Source organism: Gordionus sp. m RMFG-2023, chromosome 2 (assembly GCF_954871325.1).
Source record: "Gordionus sp. m RMFG-2023 chromosome 2, tfGorSpeb1-WG-v2, whole genome shotgun sequence".
Lineage (NCBI taxonomy): Eukaryota > Metazoa > Nematomorpha > Gordioida > Chordodea > Parachordodidae > Gordionus > Gordionus sp. m RMFG-2023.
The window spans coordinates 55,068,807-55,086,352 of NC_088776.1; the positions used below are offsets into that span (position 1 = coordinate 55,068,807).

At 27.3% G+C, this 17,546-nt stretch overlaps 1 protein-coding gene across 2 annotated transcripts; it reads left to right on the forward strand.

The window, feature by feature from the left end:
* The first annotated feature begins 1,190 nt into the window (after positions 1–1,190).
* LOC135923426 (zinc finger CCCH domain-containing protein 18-like) lies at positions 1,191–16,047 on the forward strand. 2 transcript variants are annotated; one of them, XM_065458159.1, is made up of 15 exons: positions 1,191–1,250; positions 1,316–1,498; positions 1,606–1,855; positions 2,792–2,841; positions 3,149–3,259; positions 7,481–7,992; positions 8,565–8,946; positions 9,026–9,888; positions 10,218–10,333; positions 13,552–13,624; positions 14,139–14,198; positions 14,444–14,493; positions 14,929–15,053; positions 15,303–15,410; positions 15,661–16,047. In XM_065458159.1, exons 1-15 carry the CDS (start codon positions 1,206–1,208, stop codon positions 15,934–15,936), a joined length of 3,204 nt encoding a protein of 1,067 aa, XP_065314231.1. In that variant the 5' UTR covers positions 1,191–1,205; the 3' UTR covers positions 15,937–16,047. The 2 variants fall into 2 exon arrangements, with proteins under 2 accessions (XP_065314231.1, XP_065314233.1); XM_065458161.1 differs by having other exon boundaries at positions 8,568–8,946.
* The last annotated feature ends 1,499 nt before the right edge of the window (positions 16,048–17,546 follow it).

Sequence of the window (17,546 nt, forward strand, 5' to 3'; positions counted from 1 at the left end):
CACTACCCCCTCAAAAAAATAGGATGCAAACTCTTCCTACCCCTCCCGCTCATGTAGACGCTGTCTCAGGGGACCCCAATAAAGGATTTTACCTTCGCCAGCTTTCCCTGGAAATCTGCCGTTCCAATTTTTTAAGAATTCACTCTTCTCCAGGGTGATTTATACCTTTTTTTAAAAAAAATTTATTATTATTTTTTTATCTCATTTCTCTTTTATACATACATATTTTTTAATTCATTTTTAATATATTATCAGTTTTTTAATCTACAAATAACTATTTTAAAATATGTTTTTTGGGAACTTCAAGTCCCACCTCCGTTTTTATAAAATAATGTTTTATTTTATATTTTATTTTATATTTGATATGTTAAATTAAATATAATTTTATTTGATAGTAGTTATAGTATAAATTAATTCTGTCAAAAGTCTCTGTACCCCAGATAAAAATTATGGGCAAAAAATAAATTTAAAATTATCAAATATTTAAATCTAAAAGGGAAATCAAATTTTAATTTGGTCTATAAGGAAATTGAATCATTAATATATAATAAGGAAAACTATCTTATGAGCAAATTTTTAAATAATTTGTTAGGTTACCAGATTCGTATAGCATGGATAACATTTTGCAAAGTGGTGAAAGCAACAATCGGAAAAAAAATGTTGTTTATTAATATATAATAAAAGAATAATTTTTATTAATATATAATTTTTTATTTTTATTCAAGACAAATGACAAAATTAGTTCGTTTGTTTTTTTTAATCAATACATACATTTCAGACATTGCTGGTATTTAAAAGATATAAACATAATTTTTATAAATTATACTCATTGTTGTAAGTTTTATAACAAAATTATTAATAAATATTTGTGGCATGTTGTTTTTATACGATCTGAAATATGCTAAATTTATTAAACTTTTAATTTATACAAAATTAAATGCAACATAATTCCATAGATTTTGCTTTGATATATATAAAAGAATCCTAATTAAATCAAATGTTATAAAAAAATAATACTCATTTACATCCAAATGCCTACAATGTTCTTTTTATATTGATATATAAATAATTCCAAATGTGTCTTAATAAATTTAAATTTTATAATTGAAGTAATTATTATAAATAATGATTATAAATCATTACAATGTCATTAAATTTCATTTTTTATTATTATTTTAGCCTTTTTGGTTCATTAAATATAATTAATGGAAACGTTTTCAAATCAAGAACATTTATCTTCTATTGATAGAGTAAAAAAAATTTAAATAAAATTAACTTAAAATGTAAAAAACAATACTAATTATTATATCATCAGATATCTTTGAATGAAGAAGGGGAAATACTTTCTGATAATGAAGAAGTCGATGAAAAATTATTTATAAACACATCAAACAATTCTATATTAAGTGAATCTAATGATAATCTTATTGTTCCTTTTGGTAAATTTGAAGATGATAGTCTTGAAGTTGACCATAATCATTCCAAGGATAAAAATCCAGTTATAATTTTTTATTTCCATTATATTATAATATATATAAAAACAAATATAATAATTTTATGATTTTTTTTATATTATATAAAACTTAAAAAAAAAAATTAAATTAGGAAAATAAACAAAATGACAGTATAAAAACAAAGGTGTTAATAGATCTGGAGGAAGGAGAATTATCTGATGATCCTAATATAGGAAATACAAATATATCTTCAATTGATCAGAAAATAAAAATCAGCTACCACAATAATTCTAGTCAGAATTTGACATCTACCAATAAAATAATGTGTAGGTTTTACATTAGAGGTGGTAATTGTAACTGGGGAATGGCTTGTAGATTTTTGCATCCTGGCATGAATGATGGTATATTATTTATTCTTTATATAACAATGAAAGTTTAACATTTAATTGACTTATATCTGTATGTATTTTTGACATTTAATTTGTTTATATACCTTAAATCAATATTGTAGTAATTCAAAATTTTATTTATAAACTGTAGGTTTTTATTAAAAAGAATTTATTTTACAGTTGAAATTAGTGTTGTTAACAATTTAGTGGATTTTTTAAAATTAAGATTTAACCAAAATAAAAATACATTTGAGATTTTGCTAATACATGTCCAAACCTTTTTCTAGAGTTAAATATCCAGGCTAACATAATATTTTCTGGGTTAAAATCTTTGGTTACATTTTTAAAAATCAATCTGGTTAATATAGTTGAATGGATAAATATTGACTAATTATCCTCAATCTACAGATGTGTGCCAGAGAAAATCTGCTAGCATTTAGGCATTTTTATTTATATTAAATCAGGTTACTAAGAAAACAAGCTGAGGCCAATGTGATAATTTTAATTTTTTCCAGATAAGAATTGGCTTAAATGGCTAAAAATATAGTAATTACCCAACTATACTGCTTAGCAGCATTAACTTTGAAATGAGAATATTCAAAATTTAGAACTGTGCATGATAAGTTGGCTCTTAAAATAAATATTTTTACATATTTTTTCTAAATATGATAAAGGTATTTAAGACTGTCCAAACCCATTTTAAAAAATTAGAAGTTTCAAAACTCACGTAAAATTTTCTAGGATTATGTTTTGGATATGTTTATATTTTTGTTGTAGTTAAAATAGCTTATATTTATTTTTGTAAGTTTGTATAATAAATTTTTTAGATGTTTTGGACACATCCTAATAATATTAATGAGATTATAATATTAGTTAATATTGGGTTTTTTTGGAAACAAATGGATCAGTGCATATTTAAAAAAAACTAAAATTTCATATTTTTGATAGGCTCTAGAAGTAGATTTTCAACACCGCAAGTAAAAGATCCTATAGTACAAGTTTGAAAAATATAATTTATCAGCAATATATTTAAAAAAAATTGATCGTAAATATATTTTGGTTGCTAAAAATTTATAAACTTTAAAGAAGGTATACAATAAAACTTGATTTATATCATTCAAGCATGTATGTCTTCAGGGATTAATTTAGTAATTGATTTATTTAACCATACAAAAATGGTCAAATTATTAAAGATTAAAGGTTATAGAGATTTATTTGAATTCAATTTACAAATATTCTTCACCTTTCTTTTTTAATGAATATATTTCCAAATATAAAATGAATACATGATAATTTATATTTTAGATGAAATCACTACACCCCTTGGAGGATAAAAAAATTACAGAATCAACCAATAATTTAATCCTATCTAATTCCTCCCTGGCCAACGATATAAATTCAAAAATACATAAAGAGGTGATGACATTTTTCTCTGTTTTGATTAATTTTAAGATTTGATTGGATCTAATTTATCATCAATTAAGGTATTAGACTTGATATTCAATGAGAAAATTACTTTCATAACCTAACTTCACAATATTTTTTTAAAAATGTGGTTTTATTTTAGTCCTTTTACATTTAGGCTTTATTAGGGTCATTCCACGTCAAATCAACCAAAAAAACGCGATTTTTGGACGACCATCTTTAAAATAAACGAAACTTGGCATGATAGTTATTTATTTTGTATATTTTTGTAAATTCTAAATTTTAGAGTGCTAGCTCAACCAAATCTAAAGATATATGCCTTCAAAGTAGAGAATCGCATAATGCATGATTTCTTAAATCTTGTTTTTCTTAAAAAATACTTAAGATAAAATTACAAATAATATATCATTTTATAGCCCTTAAAATTTTACATTGGAAAATATTTAAAAAAATCAAAAAATTTTAAGCGTTTTTGTATTTCCGGTAAAAATAAAAAATTAACATTCCTGGGAAGGGATATTTTTTTGGTGTTGATATTCTCTAAAAATGTTTATTACCTTTATATTAAACTATTTAATGAAAAATCTTGATAGCCATTTTTGTTTTTTTAATTTTATTAAAATTTTTATTATTTTTATAAATAAAAAAGGATAATATAGTGGTGTTATATTAATTTTAATAATAATATAAGGAATGACGTAACATAGGTGGAATTTTTCTAAAAAAAGATTAAAAATTCTTGAAAAGATTTTTTTATTGTTTCCAGATTATTTACAGACACCCACTGTTTAAAGGATATATGATCTATGTCATTTTGGGCAAATACAACATCTAATTGTTTTTTAATTGAGAATGTGCCTGGACAATAGTTACAATCTCCTAAATAACAAATAGGGAGTGCTGGATTGCATATTGTTTGAGCTAAAATATTTTTATAGTTATGTAATGGATATTCTGGCATAGCTAGTAGTTTTGCCAAATTAGCATCTACAAAAATAAGCTTAAAATTTTGATGAATTACACAAACACACACACTGTGTGTTCCACTGGCTCCAGCCAGAATACAATTTTTTGGCCGTAAATCTGTAAATTTAGAAAATTCAACTTTAATTATCGGGTACCTCTCTTTAAATCGTTCATATAATTCTTTTAAATTGTTTAAAATTAATCTTTTTGAGACTGCTCTCTTTTCCCCTTGATCATTATGGATTTATAGTCTTTTTTCCCGGGCATCGCGCGACTGACTTCATCAGAAGAGTAAAATTTTTCTATAATATTCACGGTTTCCTGATCAATTGTTTGCCCAGGTTTTATATTGGGAGATGACATAAATCCTTTTAATTCTATTAGTTTTTTTAATTTTCTTACCAAGTAATTCGTGGCTTTGAACTCCATCTCAATTTTTTTAGAGGTCCAAGAAGGGGGCAATATTTAAGGAGTTGATATTTTTTTTCCTTAGAAATAATTGGATAATGATGTTTTAAATTTTGAAGAAGTTCGTCATTTTTATTATTTTGTATATCAAACTCAGGAAGGCTGCTTCTTAATATGTTTTGACTTAATGCTTTTGTTATTTTTTTAAGTTTTTCTTGTGGATATTTCTTTTCTCCTATTCTTTTCTTTTTTATTGGGGATTGGCCTATTTCTTCTAGCGATACATTTATTATATCCAAAGTTGAAGTGGATGGGGCTAGTTCGGGCTCTTCATTTTCAGATATATCCTCAATGGATTCCATATTTATCAAATATAAGCGACATGAGTGACATAATGATTGGCCTATTGTTAATAAACCTTTGGATTTTTTAATCATCTTTGGTGTAATTTAATATTATATATAATAAAAATAATCAAGATATCCAATAATAAAAAAGATATTATATTAGTAAAAAATCCAGAATCCCATAATATAAATAAACTTACCTTTTGTAGATTTTTTGAAATAGACTTATGGCCTTCTCTAATGAATGGATTACTACACAGTGATTTCATTATTACAATTTTTTAAATTTAAAAAAAAATTTTAAGTAAAAAAAGAAATATTTTTTTAATCCTTATGTTCTTTTCAATCATGATTGATAATTAAAAATTTAATAGAAAGAAAGGAATGAAAAATAAAATAAGATGATAAAATCTTTAATTTCAAATAATAACGATAGTAGATCCAGAAGTGTGAAATATATACAAATTACGGCCTCAAGAATTTCTATTTAAGCGCAAAATGGATTGCGATAAATAGATATATTTTTATAATAGCTTGAATATAATTTTAAAGTATCTTTATAAGAGCCGCTTCCTCATTTATTGCCCCAGGACATCACACTGGTTACACTTAATCGATTTCTTTTGATTTTAATACCGCTATAAAAATATTATTATTAAATATAATATATTATTAATAAATTTAGTATAACGCCATCTATATTATCCTTTTTTATTTACAAAAATAATAAAAATTTTAATAAAATTAAAAAAACAAAAATGGCTATCGAGATTTTTCATTAAATAGTTTAATATAAAGGTAATAAACATTTTTAGAGAATATCAACACCAAAAAAAAATCCCTTCCCAGGAATGTTAATTTTTTATTTTTAGCGGAAATACAAAAACACTTAAAATTTTTTAACTTTTTTTCAATATTTTCCAATGTAAAATTTTATGGGCTATAAAGTGATATATTATTTGTACTTCTATCTTAAGTATTTTTTAAGAAAAACAAGATATAAGAAATCACGCATTACGCGATTCTCTACTTTGAAGGCGTATATCTTTGGATCTGGTTGAGCTGGGGCTCTAAAATTTGGATTTTATTATCATTTACAACATAAATAACTAACATGCCAAGTTTCATTCATTTTTGAGATGGTCGGCCGAATCACTGGTCGATTTGTCATGGAATTAATTACCCATTAACATTTTTTAAAGGCTGAATATTTTTATAAAATAAATTTAATAAAATATTTTTGCAATTAATATCTTTATTTTAAAATTAAATTGTATATAATAATAATAAATGCCATATTTTAATTATTTTTTTTGTGAGATATAAAAAACTATCCAATTCATCTGCCTTTTATTTTAATATTGGTTTCATCTTTGACCCTCAGCCAATATTAATATGAAGCCTTAATATGTTTTCCATTTTTAAATGTAAAAATAAAATTTCGCCAATTAGGATGAAATTTTGTAAGTCTTGCAGCTTTCAGATATGGCCAAATCAATTTATTAAAAAATTGACATTTCTGATCATGAATATTCCAAATATAAACGAAGATCTTAGAAAATTTAATATTGGCTTTCAACAGATTTCTTATTTGAACCTGAAATTAGATTTATTTAAAAAATTCCCCCAAAAAACGTCAATATATTGTCTAATTTATTTCTCTCATTGGCCAAAGGCCACCTGAATTTTTATTATGTTTAAAGCAGATTGTGTATATTTTTTTGATTTTTTTATAGAACAGCTGTCCATATTAATACATTATATCGTTTTGTATAAATTTTTTTAAGAGATATTAGTTTTGTTTACATTAGGTAACATGTGGTTTATTATTTATAAAAAATAACATCTATGCGTTATTGACAATTAATACTAGAGATCTATGCAACAAGAAAAGGATTTTAAAAGATTTATTGAGTCACATTCATCTTATATGGTTAAACAGTTCGATTTTGCCAATTTTTAAAAATGGTTAATAGTGCACACAAAATGAACGTTTTAACTCAGTTTTTCAAAACGTAAATAAAAAATTTGAAACGTAAATTGAATTGTTATTTTTTTAATATGAAACGTTTAAATTTAAAACAAAAAAAAATACTGTCCAATTTAAACGAATGCATTATTTGCGTTTTAAAATGCTGCCTTGAATCGTTCAATTTGTGCACACTATAACTCAAGATTATGGCCAAAAGGAAATTACTCAAGCTTATTTAATTTGCCCACAAATGCCAGAAAGGTTAGAAAAATTTTGAGGTCCAGGTAATATTTTGGCTAAAATCTTGATTTAACCCTTTTTGTAAATAGTAAATATCTACAGATCTATATCAGTACACCCTAATAAATAATAAATATATACTGATCTATAACAGTACGCCACTAATAAATAGATATATTGACTTTGTCAATTATTTGTCCTCTCAAAGTTTTGATCAAAAAATATAAAATATAATACTCAATGCCATACCCTTCCCCAATACATAAATAAAAACTTCAGTCTCCTAAAGAATCCGCTTGGGAACGAGGTCTTCGTCAAGCCAAGCAACTAATGAAACGTAATATTCCTCAAGTGACACTACCCTCATGCCCTTCGCCCAATCAGCTTGCCACACCTCGTGACTTTACTCCTCCCCCTTCAGCGGTATCTTCTGCACCTCTGAATAAATCGAATGGTGAACAGATTGTCCTGCCCAGGAATGACAATTTATCTGTGACTGTTACTCTAGAAGGAGTTGGGCCATCTCCCAGATTTGGTAGTCGGGGAATCAGGCATCCCCCACCTACTTACTATTCTCATCCTCCACCTAGAGCCCATCACCCCAGAGGATACCCACCGCCTCATAGCATGCCACACCCTCCAAGAATGAGGCCATACCTAGGTGGCCGCGGACCTCCTCCACACCCATATGGACCTCCCCCACCACACATGCATCCTCTTCATCACCCCCCTTTGCACCCTGCTGGACCTCCTAGAATAAGATCACATCCACCACCCATACATCATTACGAGTAAATCATATTTTTACTAATATCTAATTAACTATCATATCCAGCAATTATTATCCTTCTTTTTCTAAACTTATGTTTAGGAATATCTATATAAATATTAGAAGTCTTGTCAAAAATCTATAGCTTTAGAGCTCTAAATTTCAAAAAAATTTGTTTAACATATTTTTAGAGATGAATAAATTTGTAATTATTCTCTAAATGAAATATCTTGTTACATAGCTATTAATATGTATATAACGTGGATTGTGATAAATTCAGAATCAGGATGTCTAATAAACTATTATAATTTTCTAAACGATAATCAAATCGTTATAAGAAAATTTAAGAAAGAGAGAACCAAGCCATTATAAATACTTTTAAACCACTTCATTCATAGCGGTTTTTTCGAAATATCTTTATTACATTATCAGGGTTTATAAATTTTAAAAAGTATAAAATTTATAAAAGGAATTTAAAAAATCTATTCAGACTTCTAAATTTCTTCAAAAACAACTGGAGTGGAACCCGATATATTTACTGGTTCAAAACTTTATTAAGAATTAAACAAATTTATTATTTTTTTAAAACATAAGAAGTTATGGAGAGTCGATGGAACCATCTTACTATCCCCCAGATCTTCAGATGGTGGAGGAGCCCCCACATCCTGGATATCGATACCCGCCACCTCCAGCCTATCCACCTCCTTCTCGTTACAAGTATCCTACTTATCATGCACCACCTCAGGCAGGCGATTACTATGAGAGAATAGACGAGTATTATGAGGAAGCTAACGATGTTTACGAAAATACAGACGATTTCTATGATTATCCAAAAGCAGTCGATACACAAATGGAAGGTGTAGATCTTAGGGAAGCTCTAATGCGGAAGCACCAGATGAAAAGGGCTCAACCAGTTGAAGAATATGAAAGGGTTAGGATTACCCAGCCACCCCAGTATAGAGAGAGAATGTATCAAGTATACACATTTTCCATTACTTAATCTCTGTTAGCTTTGAAGATTACAATTATAAAATTTATATCATTTAAATTATCAGGGTTCTGAATCTCGCAGAGGTCTTCCATATCATTCAGCTGAACTGCCTTACACCAGACGAACAGATGATAGGGACATCAGTAAATATCGCCTTGTAAGAAGAAATACTGCGAAACCTGAAGTACCTCCATCAGACTACAATTGTGAAAAGCCAATTACATTGCATGAAAATAGAAAGGAAGAAAAAATCAGACGATTGGAACTGGCTGAGGTTGTTCCGGAAGTGATGGTATCTAGAATCGTAGCAGAAGAAGATTGGCATGACCCATGGCTGAGGCGTAGGAAAAAACACAGATCCCATTCCTCAACTCCTTCCTCTATATGTTCCAAGTCTCCAGCACCCTCTAAGGCCATCAACCCTTCTGTTATTGTCATGGATAAACGCTCCAGGGGAGAGGCATATGAACCCCATCATCATGCTTATCCTTCCTCAGCTGTTCGAGGGCGGCGTGAACATTATTACAGCAGGCGCCCACTACCCACTTCCAACCGTTTAGCGTCGGCAGTAGATGAAAACTATTATGAACGCAAGTTTCGACGCACTCGGAAGTTGATGTCATCTACTTCACCTCGTCCTGTTCTTCGAGTAACAGAAGATAATTTTATAAAACCAGAAATGGGAATGAAAGCCAGAGACGATGATGTGATGCCCATCGATGATCTAAAAATTCCAAGTGACGAAAAAAAAGGCGAAAAAAGAAAGAAAAAGATAGCTAAGGGTAAATCGTCTGTCTCTCGTTCGAGCACGGGATCAGAAGGGTCGTCATCTTCTTCCTCTGGCTCTTCCTCCTCATCATCAGGCTCGTCAGGTTCTTGTTCATCTGCTTCACGCATCTCGGCCAACAAATTGTCTAAGATTAATGAGTAAATATTTAATTTATTCCATAATTATTAACCTCAATAGAGTGACCATATATTTTCTATATAATAAAGAATTAACCTTGTTATAATATTTTGAGTAATGGCTAAAAATAGTATTCATACATCCACAGAAAATCCGGTAAAAATTGAAGCAGCTTTATACATTTATTTTTTCAAAAAAAAGACCATGAGACTGAGGTTCATTTTTTTCCAACTAAAAAGAGCAATTACCCACCCAGCTATAGTTTTTAATCTTGTAATAAAAGTTTGATTTACTATAATTTACTTAATTCAATAGTCTTAAAAACTTTTAACATTTATATTGCCTGCAGATCCAACAAAAAGATTTTAACGGAACCTGAACAGATTACTATATTTGAGCCTGAAAAGAAAGATTCAAGATCATCTACTCCGTCCTCTTCTTCTACTTATCGCCACTACAAAAGAAGTTATTTTATACATATAATTGAAAATTCTAATTTTGAATTTCATTTAAATATAATCTAAGATACAGCGATGGGAACTATATTCTAGTTACTTTGGTTGCAGTAAAGGTGCAGTATTTCAGGGGTTATAGTTCTGGTGCTATAAATTTTAAAAATTTTGGTTCAGTTAAAGTTTTTAAAATGTATAGTGAAATACATGAATTTGATATACTTGAAGAATCAAAATATGAGTATATCTTATTATTTATTTTAATGGATATTAATGTGTATTGCTGGCTCAAAACCACTGTTACAAATGTTCAATTTAGAATATGATGTCATGCAATTCTTTTTAAAATGCTATTTAGTCATACTTATCATATATTATAAATTTAAATAGTTTTGCACATATTAAATTTTTTTAACATTATGTCAATTTCATTTCCAAACATTCATTCGTGCAATACATTTTGATGGCCACATATGAATTAAAACTTTGTATATATTTCATAACTTTGAATTAACAACGTTCTCTGATAATAATATAATCAGTTATGTGTGGGTTGGAGATGCTCTCTTAAACTAATTTTGAATATGGAAAATATAAAAAGCATCATAATAATTTTGCCAAAATTGGAAATTGGCTTTGATGAGCCGCCCACCACTCTAATAAATTATCCACCTTAAATGTTTCATCTATTTTTACATTTAGCTAATTATTAAATTCATCATAGAATATTGACATATCAAAATTACATCGCCCCATTTGTCTTAAAACGATTAAGTTTGTTTAACAGCAGTCGTAATTCGACTGGTCGATAGTAGTTCATTAATTTCCCGAGAGTCTTGTAATTATATATTGTCTTTTATGTAGTTTTCCGCCATCTTGCGATCTGTCCCTGACAACACACGTAATTGCCTGAAATTGGGACAGAAAAATAGAAATAAATTGATACTTATGTAAAACAAATTTTTCATTTAATAAATGCTTTATATTAAAATCAATTTTATCTCTCCTTTTTCGCTTTGAAAGGTATTACAAACTTCAAGAAGTTCATAATACCAAATTACCACTTTAAAAAGAGTACAAGAGTCCAACTGTAACTCAACAATAGCTCTATTAAATTCTCAAGAATTTTGACTAGATCATGAAGGATCGGAAAGTCTATATTATAATACTTTTCTGATCCCCCATGTTCTTGAAGAACTTTTATAATTTCTTCATTTTGAGAATAAACAGAATTGAGCATATTGTATTTAGAGTTCCAGCGGACTTCTATATCTTGGTAAAGGGCTTTTAAATGCTGGCATTTATTACTTTTTTAAAATGCCCCACTAATATTTTAGTATTATCTATTGTTGAACTAATGGGACATTACTTTTCAAATATTTAATGTTAAATGAATTTTTTAAAATTGTGTTTAATAAATGACAACAACAATTTAATCGTTCATTTAACTCCAATTCTTTTATAATATTTTTACCCTGGTCTCATTAATTTCCAGTCATCTGATATATAGTGCATGTTAACCGTTATTAACAAGTTCTTTTTATGGTCATCGCACAATATATCAGTGAAAGCAGCTATAAATCGATCTTGATTACTGGGGCAATAATGTCAACCAAAATTTTTCTTATTTTATTACATTTTTCTTTAAGGTGATACAGTGGTAGGATATGAAATCAATATATATGAAGATCAATATATTCTTTCTGCAATGTAAAGGATAAACTACTAAAGAATTTACAGAATTTTAATATTGACACAAACGATTTTATAAATATAATATTTGTTACAGACCAAGGAAAAATATGATAAAAGCATTGGAATTAAATGAAAGATTAAATTGTTGTCATTTATTAAACACAGTTTTAAGAAATTCATTTAACAATAAATATTTGGGTAATAATGCTCCATTAGTAAATTCAACAATCGATACAAAATATTAGTGGGGCATTTAAAACAAAGTATTAATGCTAGCATTTAAAATCTCTTTATCATGAAGTAGAAGTCCGCTGGAACTCTAAATATAATATACTCAATAGTGTTTATTCACAAAATGAAGAAATTATAAAAGTTCTTCAAGAACATGGGGAAAAGTTATATATTATTGACTTTCCGATTCTTGAGGATCTTGTCAATATTCTTGGAAATTTCCACAGAGCTATTATTTAATTACAGTCGGACTCTTGCACTCTTTTTAAAGTGGTAATTTGGTGTTTTGAACTTCTTGAAGTTTGTAATACCTTTCAAAGCGATAAAAGAGAGATAAAATTGATTCTTACTTAATATAAAGCATTTTTTAATTGAAAAATTTGTTTAGCATAAGTATCATTTCCTCTGTCCCAAATTCAGGCAATAACGATTAGGTGAATTTTTGAATGCACCAGGTCGGATATAATTTTTAAAAATCCAAGCTGGGCCGGACCGTGCAAATGATACCTTTGCAGGTCTCTGATATATATATATTCATATCTTAAAAAAATTAAATGTATTTAACTTTTATAGGATGTTACTGTAAAATATTGATCATATTTGGGTCATAGTAATGTTAATTTATCTGATTTTGAATTATCAGAAATATAAACAATATTATTATTACTAATAAACTATAGTAATGACGTGTTAAAAAATTGAAATGTGAAAAAGGAAAAACAGCTGATTAAAAAATATGACTTTTTTCTTAAAAAATTCGGATTAATGTTAAATTCGAACGTGTTCGTCAAAAAAGTAACACGTTCAAAGTTCGTCAAAAACGAAAGGAACGAAAATTAACTCGTTTATATACAACACTACAGATACAACATTTTTAAATCTAGATAGGGAGTCTGCACTAGACGGGTTTTTAGCCAAAAGGTCAGCCCACTCGTTGTTTTGAAATTTTTACCCCCCCCTTCTCCGCCCTGCTTATAATTTTTAAGAAATCATTTTGAGGCTGGTTTGGTTCTTTATTCTTGTATTTCTAATTATAATATGCAATTTATGAAATGAAACTATTATTTTTAATAAATTGAAGTTTTTTCTGCTCATTTCTCCTAATATCAAAAATTCACCACCCATGCCCGCTTATTACTTAAAATTGTTTTAACCAGCCCGCTACCCACCCAATGTTGAAAATATTTTAGAAAACCCGACCACGCCCGTCCGAAGTATGGGCGGGCTAAAAACTGCTTAATGCAGACCTCTAATCAAGATACTTTAACAACTTTGCTAAATAATATTATTTCCATTTTAACATAGTTAACAAAGAATCCAAATTTCAAAATTCGAAGGAAAATAAGCAAGGGATTATTCATGACATGCATTCACTCAAGTAAATATTTTTTTTCAAAACACTATTATCATTAATTAGCCTGAATAAATATTTCATTTTCCATATTTTTATTTGTAATTTATTCCGGAATTGACCTTGGCTTTAAGAAAAGTCAAACTGGTCAAAACAAGGGGTTTTATAGGGCTATATGTAAGAGATCACTTATAAAGTTAGAATTAATCTTTTCATATTGTATAGAATGTTATTTATAATAATTCATTCTATTTGATCAAATTTTACCTAGAAATGCCAAATTTTTTTTTAAAAAAAAAGTATTTTGTAATATAACTTTCATATTTTTTTTTATATGCATAAAAAATCTTTCAAGATAAAATCAAAAAGACAAATTTTGGTTAAATGTTGTAGCTTATTTAATCGTGTATAAATATTAGAATTGCATTCCACCTTTTTAGGTCGACTAAAATTCTTCTCTTTATATAGAGTTTATTATATAGCAAAATTGTGGCCACCCTTATAAAAATTATTATATTTATCTTTATTTTCTTGTTTACAGAAATACTCAAGATTTTCTTCCTGAACAACCACTCAAACAACGTTCCAACAGTTTTTCTAGGTTCTTAAGTGATTATATTTTTAAAATTATTGCCTTCAATTCCATACATTTAAGATTCAGGCCTTAAAACTCGAAAGTTTTACCTATAATTCTTGAGATACAATTAATTTTAGATTATTTCTATTTTAAATGAGTGCATGAATACAAGTAGACTAGTTTAAACTTAGAAAGGCCATTATTTATAGAAAATTAAAATCATTTACATATAGATTAAAATTGTTCTTTATTAAAAAAATATTTTTAAGTATTTCTTCCTTTGAGAGCTACGAAAAGATTGAAAAAAATTCCATAAAAGGTATTAAAATTGTTTATTAAATCTTAATACATTATATTCCTGTAAAATCAATTTTACATATTATTTATGATTGAGAAATTAATCAAATGCTTCTTAATGAATAATGATATATTTTGTAATGAAATATTTCTTATTTAAAAAAAACTAATTGAAATAATACACTGTCTGCTTCCATTTTTTTCTTTAAGTAGCTAGCCAATGAATCAAATCAAGATTTTGAAACGATTATTTTACCATTCTTATCAGAATATTATGCTATTTTAAATAAATACGTCATGAAAATTTTTCTTGCTCATACATTTTCGCAAAATATAAGCTTTATTTTAGGAATTTTTTGCATTAATTAGAAGTCAATATTATTCAGACCTAATATTCTTGTTTAATTTTAAATAATTAGTATAAATTTATGATTATAGATAATTTATAAATAAATAGTGGAAAAGAAAGAAAATGTATATGTTGAAAAATTACTCAGACCAGTCAAAATAGAGTCTACATCTCACCCAAAAACATCGATGCCCACTCAACAAATCAAAATGAAACTTGTCAGCAAGTCCAAGGTTTATTTATTTAATTTTTAATTGATGGTTATAAATCACGATAATTATAAAAAAAATATTCATAGTTCATGAAGATAATATCATAAAAAAGAGTATATACAGTTAGCTCGTTTTTCATGTTAGAATTCCTATCTAGGGCTTACTTATAAATTTAAAGTTTTAGCATTCTAATTTTGGATTTGAATAATGGGGTCAAAATATGTAATTTATTAATTGATAAAATATATTAATTTTTTTAAATTTCGAAAGGATATCAAAGGGCTATCCGACAAGCATTTGGTTCACAGGGCTAATAGGGAAGTCTTTTCTCCCCTTTCCTCCTCATCATCCAATGATGATCATGATAGTTACAAACACGTAATCAATAATATCTTACATTCAAATGCCATGCACTTAGATTGTATTTCTATCTCTTTTTTTATCAGAGATTTATGTGACATTTTATCTTTCGTGAGTGGAGTTATATGGCAATAACGTAGGATATAAATTGATAATTTCTAGGCAAGATAATAATTTTTTAAAATGTATTTACCCAAAACTGTATAGATAGTGTAAATATTTTATATATTAGTAAATTTTATTTGTTTTAATGAATAACTGAATTCAGAAAAATAACGATAGTCAGACCAAGAAATTTATAACTGAGCAACCGGTTACTACCAATAAGCTAAAGCTTCAACAACATAAACATTTGCCACCATCTAAGCAAAAGGAGTATATAACTTACGATAAAATGAGCACTGTATACCCTACGCTTTCCAACACCTCTAAGGGTAGCTCTAGTACATCATCTCAACAGCTACAAGCCGTGAATAGAAGGGAAGAATTATTGAAGCAGCTTAAGGCTGTCGAAGAGGCGATCGCCAGAAAAAGAACCAAATAGCACTTATTATTTTGCGTGTATTTATTATAAATTTATTCATTCTGTTTCTCAATTTTGTTGTTTATACTTAAACATGTAGACCTTCCCTCTCCTGCAAAAAATTATTTTTTATAATAAAATCTATTTTTTTATATATTATATTTTTTTAGAATTTTTTTAAAACCCTTTTTGCTCTTAAATCGAATCTATTTAAAAAATGTGACAATAATTAGCATTTCAAAATATGTATAATAAAAAAATTAGCTAATATTTTTTTTACAATATTATAATAAAATTCTTTGCATAAAAGGCGAATCATTTTATATTTTGATATTATATAGAATTTGTATTATCTGAATTTGTTCATTGTTCAATCATATCCCATTAATTATTTAATTTAATAACTTATTAAATTATATAAAGAAATTATATGTCGCATATTTTATAATAATAAACTAGGTTAGCTTTACTGCCTGTGTTTACTTCTGCCCTACCTTTTATGAATTTCTTTTTTTAAAAAAATCTTTTCGATAATAAATTTTTCTTGCGGAACGAATTAAGAAATGTAATAAATTTTTTATATAAGCCCTAAGAAAATGAAATTGGATAAAAATTAACAAAAAAAAGTAAATAGAAATTAGCAAAAAGGAGATATTCCAAATCAAATTAAGGAAATTAAAAAAGAATCAAGCCAAAATTATTGATTTATAGTCTAATTTTGGCGGAGCAATATTTGTAGGGGGCTAACTTTGATTTGATATCAGCCCTAAACATTTTTTCATTTTATATTTGAAAAAATCAACATGAAAACTCTCATTTGGTTTAGTTTTCTTTGGGCATGTATTGGCATACAATTCATTCTCTGAACCCCCGCATACAACATCGTTAAAGGTACTTTTGATTTAGATAACACCTTGTAAACCACAATTGTTAACTTTTTTCGGTTCTTAAAATTTTCTATCCTTTCCACCAGTATTTTTTTCTCTTGCTTTTAGCTGACCGAATACCCATTCCCTCATCTCTGACCACTCTCCTAAGGGTAAGAATTAAAGCTTAATTATTTTCTTTATATTTCCTTCCTCCAGTTCTTCACCATCTCCCAAATGTGACAACATGTCCAGCGAATAAATTTTTTAGACAAAATTAATCATAAACTTTTACCTCTTTTATAACATAAATTTTTTTTCAAATTTGATCTAAATGAACTAATTTTTAAAAGCAATAACCTTTATAATATTTCGCTCTTGAACTGTAACCTTTAAACTTTACCATTATTTATATATAGTCGGGTCAATATTTTAATGTTTGATATCCATCCCAATTGTTCAGAATTCTTTTTAAAAAATTTACAAGGTCTATTTTTAATAAATAAACGTTAAATTTTTTTTATCTGATGAATAACATAGCTTACCCTAAATTAGTATTATCAGAAAACCTTTTTTATAATTTTGAAAAATGAATAACAAAAAAATGAATTTTATATCCAAAAGTACAAGTAACTTTTTATTCCAAGATAAAAAAATATTTAAAAGTATAGCTGCATTTTAGAAATCACATTAAATATTTGTTATTCGATTGGTTGGTTTGAATAGGGAACATTATAATAAAGCAATATTATGCAAATTAACAGA

Bases quoted from the DNA above. Each gene is read 5' to 3' on its own strand.
- LOC135923426 (XM_065458159.1), top strand. From the start codon at position 1,206: ATGGAAACGTTTTCAAATCAAGAACATTTATCTTCTATTGATAGA. The intron at 1,251-1,315 runs GTAAAAAAAATT...TTATATCATCAG, and splicing joins ATTTATCTTCTATTGATAGA to ATATCTTTGAATGAAGAAGG. The intron at 8,947-9,025 runs GTATACACATTT...TTAAATTATCAG, and splicing joins ATAGAGAGAGAATGTATCAA to GGTTCTGAATCTCGCAGAGG.